An 18,592-nucleotide genomic window follows, 5' to 3' on the forward strand; every position below is an offset into this window, starting at 1 on the left:
ACTGATACCGGCCTGAAAGTATATTTAGAGAGAAACGTTGATACAGAGAAAGGTTTAAGTGCTGTGAATGGTGCACTAAAAAGGAGAAGAGACGAGGAATGTTGATAACAGACCGCAACACATTGATAAGAAGGTGTTGATAATAACCTCGCAGTGCAATTTTCAGCAGTCACTCACACTTCTATCGCTGTGTGACTTCTGTTTGACTCCAGGGGAGGATTTAATGATATCCTGATATGAAGGGCTATAATTCATGATAAACTGCATTCAATATTGTTTTGCCACCCGCACCTCCTAGGCATAATTTTCTTTCCTTATAATTGTCTTGTCCTCGTTACAAGAGAGAGAGGTAGTCGGTGGTGTGGGGACTGTTTGCTTCCTTCGCCTCTTGCTATTGCGTCTCCCATTGCGCCAAGATAAATTATTTTGTTATTATATTTGATGCAGTGTTTACAGTCACCTGCTCTTCGAAAGTTGTCTTTTTTATTCTGAAGGAAATTGCCGATAGAGGCTTACTTTACAAGAAATGTTTGTCATTTTTGTCATTTAATTTGTTCTGCTGAATGCCTTCCGCTGTGAGCATCATCATTCAGTTTTCGGTCGTAACGACATCACCGTCTCCTGCGCTTGTTTGCAGATTATTGACATTCTAGTTGATTTACAGGATTACAGGATCGTGCCACATTCCAACGTTTACACAAGTAAATAATTTCGTCCAGCACTGCGTGAATTGTGATTTTCATGCAGCCGTGACAGCTTTAATGGTTCAATATGTGCGTAAGCTCTGCCTTTATATTACCAACGTGATTACCATGATCTCGCTAATGTCGAGCAGACTATACTGAGGTATTCTTCTCATATATATTATATATCTGATTATAATTGTACATCATCACAATCTTAAGTCGCAGGTTGTCATGGTGTGTAACAAACTGCAGATAAAGGTATTTTTGTATGATTTAATGTTACAAAACCAACATTTACTGACAACATGTGAAAAAACACAAAAGCAACATTTTTTTTCACACATTCAATAAATACTGTCATATTTACAAAGATGTTGAGCCTTAATGCACGTGACCAAAAATGCTTTCATGCTTTTAATGCGTATTAGAAATGACTGCTTACAAACCTCTGCTTTCCCGTTTACAAAGGATCTTTTTGAAAGACTTCCTGAAGTCATTATTGAATATAGTGTATATGACAGGATTTAGTGAGCTATTGCAGTAACCAAACCAGAAAAACATTTTGAACAGTGTCTCTGGGATGCAGCAGGTGTTGCACACGGCAGCGAGCGTGTATGTGAAAAAAAAGGGGAACCAGCAGATAACAAACACTCCCATGACTACGGCCAGAACAAACGTGAAGCGCCTCTCTCTGTACTGTCTTCCTTTCCACTTGCTCACTCTCGCGCAGGACTCTGGCTCTAGAGAGGTTTCTCCAGGCTTCACTTGAGTCACTTTGGTTGTTCTCATGCTCTTCTTCTTCAGGGAGCACAGGATGGTCTCATTCCCATCAGACGAGGAGGGTTCTTCCTCCGCATCTAGCTCGTTGACCTCTTTGCCATCTTCCCCTTTCACCTCCCCCACGTCTCCGTATTTTCTCTCCGGGGGGTTCAAACCAGATTTTGTGTTCTCGGAGTTGCCGTTCTCTCTTTGCCTTTCTCCTGGTGGGACTCTCGTTCTTTTCTTGGCCACCTGGTAGATTCGTACATATACCATGATCATAATGACGCAGGGTGCGAAGAAGGAAGCAGTGCTGGAGAATATGATGTACCATTTCTCGTTATTAATTTCACAGCCAGGCCTGTCCTTTGTACCCTCGTCCTTTTTCATAGTGATAAGCGGAGGGAATGAAATAATGGCCGCCAGCACCCAAACCAAGCACACCGTGCATTTAATCCTGCGCGGTGTCCTTCTCAGATTATACTCAATTGCTTGAGTGACGGACCAGTATCTGTCCAAGCTTATTGCACACAGGTGAACGATGGATGAGGTGCAGAAGAGCACATCCAAAGCCAGGTGAATTTCACACCACACTTTACCGAAGTACCAGTAACCCATCAGTTCATAAACCAAAGAGAATGGCATCACTAAGGTGGCAACCAGGATGTCTGCGCATGCCAGAGAGACTAAAAACAAGTTCTGGGGTGCTCTCAGTGCTCGACTCGTGATCACAGCAATCACTACCATGACATTGCCAAAGACAGTTAGCAGGATGAGGATACACACCAGGATCGTTAGGGGCACAGAAGTCTGTGCGTTATAAGGGTTACGGTTGGTCTCATTTCCGCTGGTGAAGTTAAGACAACCCATCAGGAAGAGCTGTGGTGTCGATGATATTGTCTGAATAGTTCTCTGTCAGGAGGCTTGGAAGCTGTGCTTGCCAGCAGTCTATTAATTGCATCCATTCAAGAACACGGCTTCGGAGAATTGAGTCTTTTCATTTTTGTTCACAGGAAGAGACTGTTGAAAGAAATCTGAGCCTTACTCCTCTTTGTCTGTGAGAAAGTAGAGACCAAAAGCAGGAAGTGTTTCTTTATATTCAAAAGACAAAAATAAAGAAAAAAGGGATTTATTCCCAGTTTCTCACATCAGATACAGAAAATTTGATATATTCTTTCCTGAAAAAAAAAATAAAAAAAATAAAAAAATCTTCATTCACTAACCTTTAAGAACAAAATCTTGCAGCAAAATCCTTTGGACGACATTTCATGAAACAGACTTAGATTACAGATAGTGCTGGCTCAAGCTGGTCCTTTCATCTGTTGCAGCCGAAGTGGAGAGTACGTCTTTTATATGAGCTTGTTCTGACGCTGAGGATCTGTGATGCTGGCTCCACTTCAGTGAGAACAGGAATGGGCGGGGTTCATCTGCTGCAGATTTAAAAGTGATTTGGTGTTGCTCCCAGACACTGAAACCATTGGCTGATTATGACATTAATATTTTTGATTTATAGAAGTAATATTTGGAGTCCATTAAATTGCAATAAAATGAGAGTACATTCTCTGTTTAACGGTTTTAGTACACGAACAAAATGTTGAGATGTGTCTCGAAAGAAAAACAACTTGAAATAAGATCTGATTTTATCACTTATAGACTCCGTCACTAATAGTACAAGAACACAGAGGTACGCTGACAAACGGTAAGTTGAAGTAAGCAAGTGTGTGCAGTTCTGCTTTTTCTTAGTTTTCTTTTACCGAATAACTTTGATTAACTATGGTCAACTACTATGTAAAAACGTGCAGATCCATTACATTTTTAATCCAAGTGTAACTCATCATTAAACCCTTTGTGGGGCCGTGTTACACTGATATGATAATATTCGTAAAAGGAATAAACAATGAAAATTGTGTTCTTGCATGCAAACGTTACATGTACACACTGCAAATAATGGTAATATGTTTGACATATAACAGTCTAAATAGTGAAAAGTGTTATTTAATCCTGGATGTATCAAGTAATTCAGACAGAATCTGTCTAAAAGGTATTTACTTAAAGATTATTCTGCAATTTTGATTGCCTATAAGCACACGTTTTAATATAATAATTTCATCATACTTATACATTTGCCTACTCTATTTGTGGCATGTCTGTGATATATTGTAATCTAATCATTGGCATTCATACTAGTAGAGTCTTGTCCGTTTTATGTTATGGACCACAACAACATTGCTGCATGAGTAGCCTATGGCTTGACGCTTAACCAGCAACCTGAAGCAACCAGTTTTCTGTTACTGTAGGGGCGCTAGCGAGCCGTTCTCTTGGGCACCTGTCGTGGTATCGCGAGAAAACCTTCCACTGACTTCCGGTTAGCTGTTGGTTTACGGGAAGAAGAAGAAGAAGAAGAACGTTCTGTTGTTCTTTCTTTTAATCCGTGGTTTTGGAAATTTATCTAGTTGAGATTTGAATGCGAACTTGATTTGTCGGCCAAGCGCATCCATACCGAGGTAAGGTTACAAGCAAATCCCTTGTTTTAGTGATTTCTCTTTTGTTCCTTCAAGCTAGCATTAGCCGTATTACGGTAAATTTACGTTGGAAAGAGGGCCGTGGGACCTTGCTAACCGTTTTAGCTTTATGCTAACACGAGCATTGTGGTTGACACAGAGTATGTCCTGTTTTTATGTATTATGTAACTCAGATTTTACGCATTAGGCATTTAATCAAAACTACAGGAGACATTAGTACCGTTAGTTTATTTACTTTTGAGCTGTTTTTGCGTTAACTTTTGCCTCATCGTATGCTAATGTAAGTAGCCATTTTCTTCTCTCTTCCGTCAACGCACAGATGTCAGAGGAATTGATGAAACAGTTGAGCAGCTACAAAGCACAGCTGCAGCAAGTAGAAGTCGCCTTATCTACCGACCAAGATAATGAAGACCTTCTTAAACTCCAGAAAGACTTGCAGGTTTGTACGCGTTTGTGTCAATTGGATACAGTACATCAGACTGATAGATTCGTACACCAAGGCATAATTCTTATTGTTGGATTGGCATGGAAGCAGATTAAATCTTATAATATTTCAGTGTTCTCAAGTAGTAAGCAACAACATCCCGATTCATGAGCTAATATTACTCTTAAATATTAACTCACACTGTTAAGTCTTTCACTGTCATCACTAAATATCTTAAGGGTTTTACACATGTCTACAGACATTGCTGATGCTTATTATTGATTAATGATTTCCTGGAATAAAAACTGCCTATGTTCACCATGAACATCTGACTCCCCTTTGATTTTGTTTCTTTTGCAGGAAGTCATCGATTTGACGAAAGACCTTCTGACCTCACAGCCCACTGATGCTGCTTCAGATACCAGTGGCACAAGCTCAGTTCCCCAGAAGCATGGTTGGAAAGTGGGAGACAAGTGTATGGCTGTGTGGAGTCAGGATGGACAGTGAGTGTCACCAGCCTCATTAAATGAATACATGGTGACTGCATGCCTTACAGCATAATCTGAGCTTTTCGTGTGAATCACAGAACTGGTCTTATGAATAAGTTGCATGTTTATTAAGAATATTACGGGATGTAGTGAGAGTGTTGATGTATTTTGTCCCTTGTGTTGAAACCAGTTCTGTTTACACTGTTGGATGACTACAACAGTATATAAATAAACTGCAGTTAATGTCCCTGGATAACCTCTATGGGCCTGGGATGACCTTACAAAGCAAATGCATGGCTGGAAGCAGAACACCGTTTTACCTTTTGCAGAATAGTTGACTGTAGATATTGACAAGATTAAATCCTCTTTGTTATTTAGGTATATTACACAACTGGGTGAAGGATCTAAGATAAGATGTTCTGTGATCAATGTGACTTAAATCAAGCAGGTTTTTGCTTGAGACAAGTGTAACTTGGCAAATTTGTGTTATTTAGTTAGAATATTAAGTTAAAAAGATTGCGTAGTTACATATTTCAAGAAAAAAAAAATTCTTATTAAGTAGAGCATTAGTATTTGGCTCATACTCACCTGCTTACAGACGTGATTTCTTGACAGGGTGTATGAGGCCGAGATTGAGGAGATAGACAGAGAGAACAGCACTGCCGCCGTTACCTTCGCTGGATACGGCAATGCAGAAGTGATTCCACTGCAGAACCTCAAATTAGTAGAGGAGGGGAAACGATTCGAAGAAGATGGGAGTGTAAAGCCAAAATCAAAGTAAGTACCAGCTCTTCTGTTACTCACTCACTTAAGATGTGTACACATAGATATGTGAAAATTTTATATCTTGAGATTAGAAGGAATTTGTTGTGACTTGGGAGTATATTTTTAGAGAAACTCTTTTTGACTGTGCAAGTAAAAAGTAATTGTAATCTCTGTCATGACGCTATATTTTAATTTTACACCCAACATAAATTAACACACTTACCATGTTATATAGACTTTCGTTAGTTAAGTTTGGTTTTATTAAAGCAGTCATTGGCAGTAATGGCTATGTTGGTTTGGTTCCCACTCTTGGCCACCACATTAGTTTCTGTAGTACGTGTGCCATTTTGTAATTAGTTGGCCTTTTTGTCTCTTGTAGGACTTGGTCAGTATAATAGTGATGAGCCCCCTTCAAATTATATGACGATCGTAGGTAATTAATGCCGGGGAATAAAGTGGTCTTCAGTTAACACTCTATTGTGCAATCCTCATTTTACCTAGCAGTGGCAGGTGTTGGCTCTCTCTTCAGTGAGGCTGCATAGTGGACAATTGGCAGTTGTCCTCTTCATATGATATCTATTCATATCTCAAAGGGCAATGCAATTCAATCATTTGTTGAAGTTTGGTTGGTTTCTGAATTTAGGGATACTGTAATGGTGGTTATGAAGACATCAAGTTCCTCCTGAAATGTCTTCCAAGTTCATATTCTGTTTTCAAACTCTTGGCTGTTGTTGAAGCACACATATGCATATCTTGACACATATATGCTCATGAATGAATGAGACCCCTTGTCTGTGCTCTTCAAGTATGAACTTCAAAGTGGCAACTACTTCAGTACAGTCTTTGTTATACAATTCCTAGTATTTTGTGAAGTAGTTTACAATACTACATTTATGCTTATATCTTGTGTTTATGGTTCTCTCTTAATGCATATTTTCTTAATGGTATACTGGATATTGGACACACAAATGTAGGATTTCATATTTATTGTGACATGTTTGTGATCATGGACCTAATTTGTGTTTTTTTTTTTCCCCCAATTTGCCTTTGTAGGAAAGAACAGATAGCAGAGCAGAGAGAGTATAAGAAAAAGAAAGCCCAGAAGAAAGTACTGAGGATGAAGGAGCTGGAGCAAGAGAGGGAAGAACAAAAGTCAAAGTGGCAACAGTTCAACAACAAAGCCTACTCAAAGAACAAGAAAGGACAGGTAAGTTGTCTGTCTGAGGCACCTGCAATTATCTGGAAGTAGTGCAACGAAACTCTTTGCATTGAACAGTTATATCAGACAGTAGATATATGTGCTTGAGTTTACCACATCGTATACACATAATGGTTGGTGTTCATGTGGTAGCATCAGTAGTAAGTCGTGAGAATCGCGCTGCTAGACAATTGATGGCATCTGCAAGGCACAGAGACTAAATGTAGGAAAGGCATAATGAGGCTATGTGGACCAGGGGTCGCGTTAACTGAATATTTTCCGTCATTGACCGTTTTTTTTTAAACTGTGAAGGAAAAATCTGAAGGCCATCCGTCATTTTGACTGCAAGGGATTTTCCCTAGCAGTCCAGGTCCGAGTACGGACAAGACATGTCGGCAGCCCAAACTTTTATTTATTTATTTATTTTTTTTTATCAATTAAAGTCAATACTGTTCTGAAAAAGAACTTAAAGTTAATGAAATTTAAATGCTATTGAATATGTCATTATTATCATTTTAAAAAATTAAAGTGACAGGTAAAAATAGATTATGACGGGATTTTTATGACCCTGTCAGTCAAAATGACGGACGACGAAATACTTTAGCGCAACCTCTGATTGGGACACGACTAAATTACAACACACTACCATTCAGCTCGCCGTTTCTGAAAATGTCAGCAAACACTTGACAACTTATGAACCACTCCTTAGTGAATAATACACAGGTTTCTTGTCAGCATGGTAAACATGACCCCATTTGAAGGCAGCTTTTGTATTATAATGTGTAGATGGAGGTGAACTTGAAATTGGTGTCTATGAATTCAAGATTTATTGTAATAGCATATGTTGTTCAGTAATTATTTTTAAATATTTCTCACCACTAATCATTTTGCGTTTCTTTTTCTTTCTTTTTTGTAGGTAAAGAGGAGTATATTTGCATCTCCAGAAAGCGTAAATGGAAAGGTGGGAGTGGGAACGTGTGGTATTGCAGACAAACCTATGACCCAGTACAATGACACATCCAAATACAATGTCAGGCATCTAATGCCACAGTGACTGAATATATTCTGTACATAATACTCCACTGTATACTAGTTGTATCAGTGAGTTCCATTGTGTTTATACATGATTTACGTTTCCCAAGTAAAGGAAACATTGGAAGTAATTGCTTGCACACCAGTGTTTGAAATATTGTTGTAGTTTTCTTATATATTATGTAGGTACAACAAAGAATCCACATTGAAGGGATTTTCCCTATACTGGAACAAAGTCACCTGCAGTGTAAAAACAGGAAGTGTGGTTTTAGGAACATTCTGTGCCCAGTTTTGATTGAGGCAAAGCTGAACATAAGCCTGTAGATGTGGTGTGGGCATCTGTGGCTGGATTTTAAATACTGGCCCATTGTAAAGAATTCTGGACATTAATAATGGTGTTAATTTGAGATGGCTGAGTTTGCATTTTAATTTCTATATATAGCAGCAAAATTAACTTTGTTCAGTTATTATTATTATTTTTTTTTTTTTTAAGATTCACCTCATTTCACAGTTTTTACAGTATATTTACATTGTGGTCCTGTAGGTGGCGGTAAAGAATTGTACCTTTATAAATAAACTCATGTTATGAGCAGCCCACTGCAGCTGTTAATACAACCTGGTGTCTCATTAAAGTCTCTTGATCTTTGGGAGGGGGGTGTCAAGCTTTTAACCTCAGTATACTGGCTGTAAAGTGTTTCCGCCGGATTGATGAGATATTTGTGTTTTCTGGACAATGGATGCAGTAAGTCAGTGTAATATAAGTCACACACATTGATTGAGCATTAGTGGTAGGCTCTAAAAAGGAAAGGAAGCATTGGTTTATGTCTGTGTGTAGAGGTTTATTAAGATTCCAGGGATAGATATCAGGAACTGTAACAAAGTATTAGCAGGGGACCAGCAGCACATGTTTTGCAAAAAGTCACCTTGGATGGCTGATTAAGCACAAGAAGAACATTCTGGGGTGTGCTTTAACATACTTCCTTAACAAAAGTCTTTTTCATAGTGCATTTTATAGTTTCCCAAACGTGTTGGGGGGGAGGAGGGGAGGGGGGGATAAAAGACCTGTAACAAGGAACTTTGTGCAAGAGTCATGTACCCATGTTAAGACACAATTTGGTGGTGATCTACGTAGGACTTGGACCAGAACAATGCGGATAAATGGTCATATTGAAATGTCTTATTTGGTTTCATGGATTCAAACGGATCAGCAGTGCAACTCTTTGTGCCATATACACATTGAACCCAAATTTCTAGGACTTGTACTTTTCCTGCTACAATACAAAAAAGATACAATATTAAAAATGTTAAAACCAAAATCAGTTCTCTGTAGTGTTTGTGTTCATGCTACAGGCATTTTTTTTTTTTTTTTTATAAGACTTGTCAATCCAAAGTACATAACAACATGATTAGGAAGGCAACATTCAATACACATGCACCATGGCGTTTAAAGTCAATTACAATCATTTTAACTCTGATTATTAGTAGCCGATGCTACCACGGGAGCAAGAGGAAAACTGATATCTGTAATTTGGAGTTGTGCTGAAACCCAGCCAATGTTAAAAACATAATAAAACTAGATACGTTATTGCTTGAGCATTGTGCTTGGACAAGTGCAGGTTAGGTTATTACTGCCTAAATAAATAGAATTAGCGCACACTGTGAAAGCATTCTTTTAACTAAACACCAGGATTAAACTCGCAGCAATGCATATGATTCACTGGGGACTTTATATCAAGTTCAAGAAACATTTAAAAACAAAAAAAAAGATGATTTTTTTTTTTTCCCATTCAAGCATGACCAAGACCTAGCTACAGTACAGTTAAATATACCAAAAATAAATACTATAATCGTATGCAAAATAAATTAGAATAACAAAGGTGGACTACGCCACCTGTTTGGATATGATTATTTCACTCAAGAAGAGGGACACCACATGGATCAGTGGGGATTGTGGATCCTAAAGCAGAGGTTACGCAGGTGATTTTGGAATGCAGACTTTGTAGCCCTTGCCACTGGCTTGTACGTTGACAAGCAGTGCTCCCTGGATTTGTCATCCACAGAAAAACAGGGCAATGTTTTTACAAGGCAAATGGAGCTAATGTTCCCAATGGTGAGCTTCTAGCTGGTATTGGGTTAACGTGTGTTTTGCTGGTTTCCGAGGATCGACTTGACTAAAGGTAGAGTTTTCCCCTTCAGTGTTTGACACTGGTGCGATCGTGGGTCCTCTACAGGATCAGTATTGAGTGCAGGTATTGCTGATTCAAGCTGGTAATAGATAAAGGGACATTCGGGTGATTAAGTCAGCTTGGAAAATGTGTAAACTGTATATTGCCAGTTAGTTGAGGCTGTTGTGGGAAGTGTGTCAGACTGATGTGGAGAAGCCACTTGGAATTTGGAAAGGGAGACCATTTTTAACTTTTAGACTGAGCTGAACTTAAGGCTGGTTCTTGGGTGACGTTTGTCGGGTAAAGGTGGGACTGAAGCCGGTTCTTCATCTGAGGACTGTTAACCTAGACTCTAGGGGAGGATGGAGCTGTAGGCTGGTACTTTGAAAGGTGAAAGCCATTAGAGACTGCAGCTGAATTGAAAGTATAGGCTGGTGCTTTAAGCAGAGAAGGCCAGTTTTAGACTGCAAGTGGAGTAGCCCTCATCGCTGGCTGAGCTCTGCAGGCTGCTGTGGTCGTCCAGGTCGCTCGCACCACTGATGCTTACACTGTCCATTTCTCCATGGGAGAACTCAGTGCTTTCCACATCAACTTCAATTTCCTCTGCTCAAACATGAAAACAAAAATACAAATGAATTACGGATTAATCCTCTGAATCATGGGACTTTTGAATAAATTGGATAAAGCGTGTAATGCGGACACTAACCTCTGTCAGACTCTGAGCGGTCAGAGTCCATGCGGGAGCCGGTGCTGTCTGTACGGACCCTCTCCCTGTCTCCCGGAGTCTGCAGCTGAGCCAGCTGCCTCTGCAGGTGCCTCTGTTCTCGCTCTAAGTTCTCCAGCTGGTGCTGACTCCTCCGGTCCATCTCTTCAAGTTTCTAACAGAGTGATGTGTATAGGAGTTACATGTAGTTAGTTAGGAACAAACATAAAGGTAATATAAACACTGTGTGTGGATCCAGTCTGTCACAGCTGTTGTTGATATGAATTATTAAATAATTACGACTGCACCTCATTAGTAACATAATATACAGCACACGCAAGTGAACGGGAACCATCACGTAGGCGTGATGTGAGAGTAACATGTAGTGGTTTGTCTTCTCATAAAGGGACAGGAAGATGCTGGTTGGGTTCTGAGCATAACTGGCGTCTGTGTAACGTGGATATAAGTGGAAGATGACTGTATGGAAAAGGAAGACAATGGTCTTAACGTATTTGTTTAAACTTCACCACTCTGGACATTGAACAGTTGTTAAATAAAATAAAACATATAGACTTCGAACTGATCCTAATAATTTGTGCACAAGCCAATTGTTGGACAAGACTTACTGCTTGGCAACTTTTAGGGTGACAAGTTGCATATAGAAGTGAAATTTCCAGATTGACATACACTGTAGTGTGTTGGTGATTGGTTGTTTTACTCTGATGCCTCTCAATAGATTAGGAAATGATTGATTGCGCTAGTACAACTTTTTGTATTGGATGGACTTAACTACATATGACAAATATTAATAGTGTGTTAATAAATAAAAAAAAAAGTCAGCTATTATCCCTTAATGCTAAATACTCATAAATCATCTGAAAAATTAGACTTAGACCTAAGTGCTGCGAGTTTTGGTTAATGTTCATATATGTTTTATGCTCGTATAAACGAGTGGTAGAGCGTTGCATCCATGCACATAAGAGTAGCGCTTTTCCTGTAATACAGAACAGGTATCTTAAACGTCCTGCGGCCGTGCTCTTCGTGCTAGCTGCACTACTCCACCCTTTACCAAACAACTTGTGGTTCCAAAAATACAACACAACAGCATTCAGAAACCACATTTCCTGGACTTCAAACAGGCAAGTCCAAAGTCAACAGCTGACATCACAGGTACTTTACCATCACCCCCATCGTGATAAACTCACGCAGGCTGTTGCCAGGGTTGCTTTCATTTTGCAGCTCTCAGTCATTCTTAAGCTGTAACCCTGTGCTAGAGTCTGCACAGACAGGGCTACAAACATATATCTGTAAAAAAGAAAATTGATCTGACTTAGATTGCTGCCATCGGGGGAACTAGAGTGTTGAATGTTGGATGCTTTACTGCTACATAGTCCTTTGAGCCTATTGCCAGTCTATAGCAATCCATTCAGCCAAGTCTTGTCAAAACAAGGTAGATCTGGTGCTCTTTAGACCAGCAGCCTCCCATTATCCCATGGTGTTAAAGGCACAAGATCTAATCAATGACGCACCAAGGCTCACAATCCTGCAAAGGATAGTCCTGAAAACAGCCCCAGGGACATTTGTTCAAAGGAAAAAGGAAAAACTGCAATAACCAAGCAGAAATTGTAACATCCTGACACTGAGGCCAAAGTTGCAGTCATCTAATGGTTCTGGGAAAACTGACTTCGCTGTCGCTGCAGTCAATATCTCATTCAACCGACCTAATGTGAGGCGACAATTTAGCAGCAAACTCATGTTGGTTTTTCGTAAATTCTGCGTGTGCCCAGACTTGTCTTCTCCTTGCCTGCAATTTATAGAATTTCAGACTAAATATTGAGCTTTCTATGGAGACAAAAGCTGCACTGTGATCATGCCTGATGTACAGCCATGTATGATTACAGTAACACCAGTCTGCGGCCCTCACTGAGAGAGCTGGGAGAGGTAAATACTGTTTTGTTCAAGAAATGAAAACCCAGATCGGTCTATTGACTGGTAAGGCTTAAATTTTGTAAGACATCACTCTGGCTACACATTGAGTCTCACAAAAGACTCCGATGGATGCTACTTTTACCTTCTATAACAAAATCCTTCACTGTAGTACTACAGATCTATATTTTTGTTACTTGGAATAGTACTTAAGAGCAGCCAGAAAAAATACATGGACATACTCTTTTGCTTTGTTGAGTACTGATTATTATTTTTTTATCTGAGAAACTGTAAATTATTAAATTACAAATAGCAGAATTAATTTAGGCGCTTTGGTTTCAGGGTCCTGCTGTTGTTCATGCTTTCACACTTCACTGGCTTATTGAGACGTTTAATGATATTAACCATCAGTATTTGGAATAACGCCGTTTAAAAGAACGGCGTTAGGTAACGACGTTATTTTTTCAGTCGTTAACGTTACTGAACGTTAAATGCGGTGTGTTACTATGCATTGATTGAATAAACTGTGTAATCCAAACTCACCCCTGGCTCACCGCTAGTGAGGAGGTGGGTTAATAACGAGGTAAGCGATTATGATTGGCTAAGGCAGAGTCATGTTTCATGGTAGCCAATCTGAGCCAGTGTTTTTACACACACACACACACACACACACAACAGCTAAACAGAGAGTCGATGAAGCAAGAGAGACGGCGAGTCAGGAGCAATCCGATGAAAAGTTGGCATTTTCAAGGTGGAGATATAAGCACTACTTCAATAAATAAAAAAATTCATTGTGGTCAAAGGGAGGAACGTGCATGTAATGTGCACATTATGTCCAGGAGCGAAGACTTTGTCGACGTCCGTTGTAAGCAACTCTAATTTAATGAAGCATCTCAAGACTACACACGCATCTACAAAGCTAGTGGCCAAAAACACTGATACCTCCACCACAGATGATAGCTCGCCGTCTAAACCCTATCGAAATATAAATATTATATATATAAATATAATATAAATATAAATATAAAATATATATATAAATATCGAAAGTTATGTACAAACACTTGTCTGTTATACTCATTTCAACTGACTTGTGAAAACTGCTCAAAAAAATCCAAATTCTTTGACATATAGCAACTTTTTTTTTTAACAGTAACACAAACAGTTACTTTCCCTGGTAACGAGTTACTTTTATTATAGAGTAATTCAGTTACTAACTCAGTTACTTTTTGGAACAAGTAGTGAGTAACTATAACTAATAACTTTTTTAAAGTAACGTTCCCAACACTGTTAACCATACAGTTACCACATGGCCAGTCAGGAAAAGGAAGCAGTATGTAAATATATCTGCATTGTTAGTTCTTGAGCCCAGAAATATGGACAAACATAAACCAGCAATCCCTTGACAGTACCACAGCCTTAGACTACCACACCTTGATATGTGCTTTGGCCTTGTTCAGCAGTCCCAGCGTGGTGTGCCGACTGCAGTCTGGTCCCAGAGGGATGAGAGACTTCAACCTCTCCAAACACAGGCGGAGATGTGCTCGCCTGCGAGACACAGTCGAGGGATGTAATTTCTCTCAAGAGACAGCATACATGAAGTAATGCACATTACTCAACAATTATACGTGACAGAAAATTGAACATTGGATTTCCAGAGTATTATATTTTCCTCTGATCTGTACTGATCTTGTCAGATTATGATATCTCCTCCATTTGCCATTTGTATTGTAATACTTAAGGCAAACAACTATTTGATTGGTCCCGATCCATTCTAATCATGAGACCATCTATCCATCTGTGATGAGCGATGCGACTGTCAAGGTATTCAGGCACTATATCTGTATCTGTTTATCCATTTTGCTCATTAGCCATGCCGTCTGACTCCTTTACAATCACATATGGATCTGTCTGGCCCCAGATTTAAAAGCTGCTGAGGTCAGCATGATATTCTGTTTCTGATCCATCAAAGCCTCTTGGCCCTGTGGTCTGCGTGAGTGCAGAAACTGCTGGCAAAGGACACTCACTATGCTTTCAAATGATGGAGTAAAATGTAGGTCAAGTCATGATGTCATCTCTCTGCATTGGGCCACCATTTTGTGATTAAAATTAAAATTCCTCTTGGAGCCCCTTTTTCTTACCTCTTATCTCCTGCAGTAAGATTCTCACACACACAGTCTGACATTTAATTTTAGGATAAGTCAGCCCTGATATTTGTTTCCTGCTTAACGCAGACACTGACTCATCCTGGAGCAAAAGGGGCAAGCTGCTGCTAGATTTGCTACTGAGAATCTCTCAGGAAGGAGCCCTGTTGTCTGGAAACAGACGGTTCCCATTTGCTGACTGGGGAAATATCTGTATGTCCTCCAGGAACAGAGCCGCTACCGAGGCCACATTACACCTCCCTTTTTATTTGCCTTGCAAAATGCACGCTGCTGCCATCTACAATGTGTGTGAATTTCCAAGCTGTTGATTTTTTGAAAAGCCTTCGATAATGAGCTGATTTACAGGCCTGCAGAGCATCTCGATTTGAAATGGTATGGCCAACATTTAGCATAGGACCAAGATATGCAAACGTGGCAGAGAAAGCTTTTTGTTCGTCAGCGAGGAACTCCATTTTGAGACAGCTGGCTCTTCAGATAAACTCTCTGTGCGCACCTCAATTGCAACAGCAGTTTAAAAACAGCAGATTCAGTCTTCTTTCTTCCTCTTCTGTATGCTTTTGTGTCTGCCACGCTATCAACTTGTTATGCATATGTAAGAGAAGCTGACTGAATTAAGCCCCAGTCTTTATCAGCGCTGTCTGTTTTTGTTTAAACACGCATACAAATGACCTCGCCAGTCTGCTTTCACTCACCTATTCTTCTCCAGTTCATTGTGTGCTGACCTGTAGAAATGATAAATATATAAACAAATCTGTCTTAATAATGCAAAATACAACACATCATAGATGAGCTACAGTGATTCTGACACAATGATACAGCAATAATTATGATTTAACATAGTTTTCGCAACAACTATATTTAATATGAGGTTCTCAACTTACCTATTGTGAATATTGTCCAATTTCCTGTTCTTGAATTTGCGCTGTTTCTGTTGATGTGGGTCCTGGGATGCAGGATATGTCGACGCATACCCATGCTCACATTCTGGTGGGGGAAAAAACAGATTAAGAGGATTAAATGTTGTTAAACAGTTGTTACAAATGTGCTAAATGCAAAAGTTAGGCAGGTTTTGCCTGAATTATATGTTAATATGCAGATGGTGGTAAGACAAACTAAAGTTTAGTGCAATGAACCAATGATATTTAATGTAATTATATATATGTATAATTCAGACAATTCATATTTATCTTCAACAACCCAACTTAAAGAAAACCCTCTGGTTAAGTATATTTAGATACATTTTAAGTTTCCTTATTGCAGATTTCTACAGCCTACAACTCCCATGACCTCTCGTTCCCAGTAACATGCGACGTCACACATACGCCTGCGCGTGATTGGTTCACTGCGGTGAGTCACGCGCTGGGAACATGCGTCTCGACCAATGAGAACCTCGCAATTTGTTCCATGTGGAAACCATGTGAACAACACATACAAGGAAGCAGCGGCTGGCCGAGAAAACCACAGACTTCCAGATAAGAGGAAATAAAATTTAAATCTCCGACTCGAGCCTACAGCAGGGAGAGAACATGCTATGCCTCGCTTCTCTGTAGACGTGACAGTTTAAGGGAATAAACTTGAAACGAGCAGCGATAAACTGAGACAACAGACTAAACGGGGGTGGGGGGGGGGGATATGATGGAAGTCTCCCACATCATAAACGTATACGTGTATGAACTTAAACGTGCACATATGAGAGCTTGTAAAAAAAAAAAATTGATATATTGAATAGTGCGTGTTCAGTTAGTCTGGTCTTGGTCTGCTAAAGAGCAGTTTTAATGGGAGCGGATATGTGCAGACTATTGTTGAAATAAAATCCCTCTCTGGCGATGCCTCCTGTCTTCCAAAATTAGTGCAATTTTTCGTCTTCTTTTCAAATGACTCAAATATGTAAGTGTTACGTCGATTAGGCTACAGTTTCCCTGGAGCAGATGAAACCTCGCTGGCTGCTGTTGGAGCAGTTCATCCGTTCGCTGCGCGTCTTTTGTCGCCTTCGCCTCTATTGTTGTCTGCTCGGCGCATTACGTGTTAATATCCCCTGCTGCCCGTGTTTACTTACTTCCGTTGCTCTTCTCAATATTTTCAATGTAACTGGCCGCATCGAGCAGCACTTGCACGTTCTTCATAAAAGTGTCGATTTGGTCCATTGCGGAACACTTGGAGTATAAAACGTCGCTGAAAGAATAGTCGGACATCTCTCCGAAATCCTGCTGGTCCATGGACGCATCAGACTCCGACAGGACCTCTTCGGGTTTCAGCTCGCTGTGCTGTCGCATGTACTTTACCATTTTGTACTTTTTTTTTTTGAGAGGGAGGGGGGCTTTAACAAATAAGTAAGCAGCGCTGAATTCGCTCTCCTTGTCCCGACAGTGCACTGAGCGGATGACTGAAATGAACTAGGCTGGATGGAATTGCAGTCCTTAGCCTCAGCCACTTGCCCTACTTGGTGGATAATCCCTCCCACTAACGCATGCACATTGCATTCATTGTCAACTGTGCCATAATAAATCCTCATTATCAATGCTGCAGGAGAGTAACAAATAACACACTTGTGTCCGGTGACATTCATGATATAATGCATGCTTTCTTGTGCAATAAAGCTGCTTTATTTCAGTTGACATGAGCTGCATAATTATGACAAATATCCAGCCTCTCATGTGCATGGTTATCTCTAAATGTGTGTGGAGGGACTATAAAAGTGCAAACGCATTAACGTTACACATAGGCAGTATCAGGTCTAATCAATAGCTGAACCTGGATATCAAGGGCAGCTGCCAGTGCTGGCCTCGGTTATAAATATGTAATCACTTGAGGCTTTTGTGTTGCTGAAGGGCCCCACGTGGTAATACCTTAATGTTGGATCGATTCCAGCGCTTATATTTATGGGCTGTAATTAACATTTGGACAAGCTGATGGGACAGTTCAGAGACACGCATGTGTTCCTTTCATCTTCCTCCTTGTTCTCTTCAGATCATCCTCACAGAAACTAGAAATATATGTGAGATTTGAACGCCGCCAGCAAAAAGCTCTACTCAGACGTCTGATGTGGCCATTTAAGGTGTTTTGCTTACTCCTGCTTTAGGAGCTTCGGGAATGGAGGGTTCCTCCGGGTGTAATACATGCTTGTTCGTTATATTTATTCTACTCACCTCAGGTCTTCTTGGTGTGTTTTTCCTGTTCTAAAAATTCTAAACTCGCGTAGAGATTAAAAGAAAGTAATAAACTAGTCAAATTATATTTCAGAGGGGAGTATTTCGGTTAAGCCGATAACAGAATGTCCAGGTTGCCTGCCGCTACAAAAAGTAACCTTGAAATGAAATCTACTTCTGCTAGCTTGATGCTTTACTTCTGCTGTCCCCTTTGAGAGATTAAGAAGTCATTTTCCCCCCACACTGTGAGGGACGTAGGAGAACAGAGGGGAAAGGGACCGCCTTTACGAGGCCAGCCATGCGTGCAGGGCTTGCGTTGTGCCTCTGAGACAATGGGTGCAGATGGCTGGCCCGCTGCAGATGTGGCCAGGCCTGTAACGGACGCCTGTGAGAGAGCGCACCCTCCCATGGAGTCTGTTTCAGCCGGCTGGCGAGGCCTGACACATAGACAGCCCTGATCTGGGCTGTCGGTGGCACGAACACAGATCAGTTTTGAAATATGTTTGTAGAATGTTTAGTTGCTTGAGCCTCTTCCACGTATCAAACCACAGTGTTGGCATGAACCGAGATATCATCTGCTGCTACCCACGTGCTGAAAAGGACAGATAAATAG

General features: G+C 40.3%; 3 protein-coding genes across 3 annotated transcripts; 1 reads left to right on the plus strand and 2 right to left on the minus strand.

Annotated features, from left to right (window-relative positions):
- Nucleotides 1–1,124: 1,124 nt before the first annotated feature.
- LOC311500613 (alpha-2A adrenergic receptor-like) lies at nt 1,125–2,566 on the minus strand (the record flags this gene model as incomplete). The annotated part of the gene is made up of 1 exon (XM_084562125.1): nt 1,125–2,566. The coding sequence occupies exon 1, from the start codon at nt 2,313–2,315 to the stop codon at nt 1,125–1,127; it is 1,191 nt and encodes a 396-aa protein (XP_084418251.1). The 5' UTR covers nt 2,316–2,566.
- A 1,149-nt stretch (nt 2,567–3,715) lies between these two features.
- smndc1 (survival motor neuron domain containing 1) lies at nt 3,716–9,588 on the plus strand. Its single transcript, XM_084561887.1, has 6 exons — nt 3,716–3,949; nt 4,287–4,406; nt 4,752–4,894; nt 5,495–5,656; nt 6,698–6,851; nt 7,759–9,588. Exons 2-6 carry the CDS (start codon nt 4,287–4,289, stop codon nt 7,894–7,896), a joined length of 717 nt encoding a protein of 238 aa, XP_084418013.1. The 5' UTR covers nt 3,716–3,949; the 3' UTR covers nt 7,897–9,588.
- Nucleotides 9,589–9,599: 11 nt separating this feature from the next.
- On the minus strand, nt 9,600–17,164 carry LOC311500465 (max-interacting protein 1-like). The gene is made up of 6 exons (XM_084561885.1): nt 16,890–17,164; nt 15,715–15,817; nt 15,526–15,555; nt 14,102–14,216; nt 10,746–10,917; nt 9,600–10,642 (listed from the first exon to the last, which is right to left on the minus strand). The coding sequence occupies exons 1-6, from the start codon at nt 17,116–17,118 to the stop codon at nt 10,479–10,481; spliced, it is 813 nt and encodes a 270-aa protein (XP_084418011.1). The 5' UTR covers nt 17,119–17,164; the 3' UTR covers nt 9,600–10,478.
- Between the last annotated feature and the right edge of the window lie 1,428 nt (nt 17,165–18,592).

The sequence above is a fragment of the Chelon labrosus genome, assembly GCF_963514085.1.
Source record: "Chelon labrosus genome assembly, chromosome: 15".
NCBI classification, from domain to species: domain Eukaryota; kingdom Metazoa; phylum Chordata; class Actinopteri; order Mugiliformes; family Mugilidae; genus Chelon; species Chelon labrosus.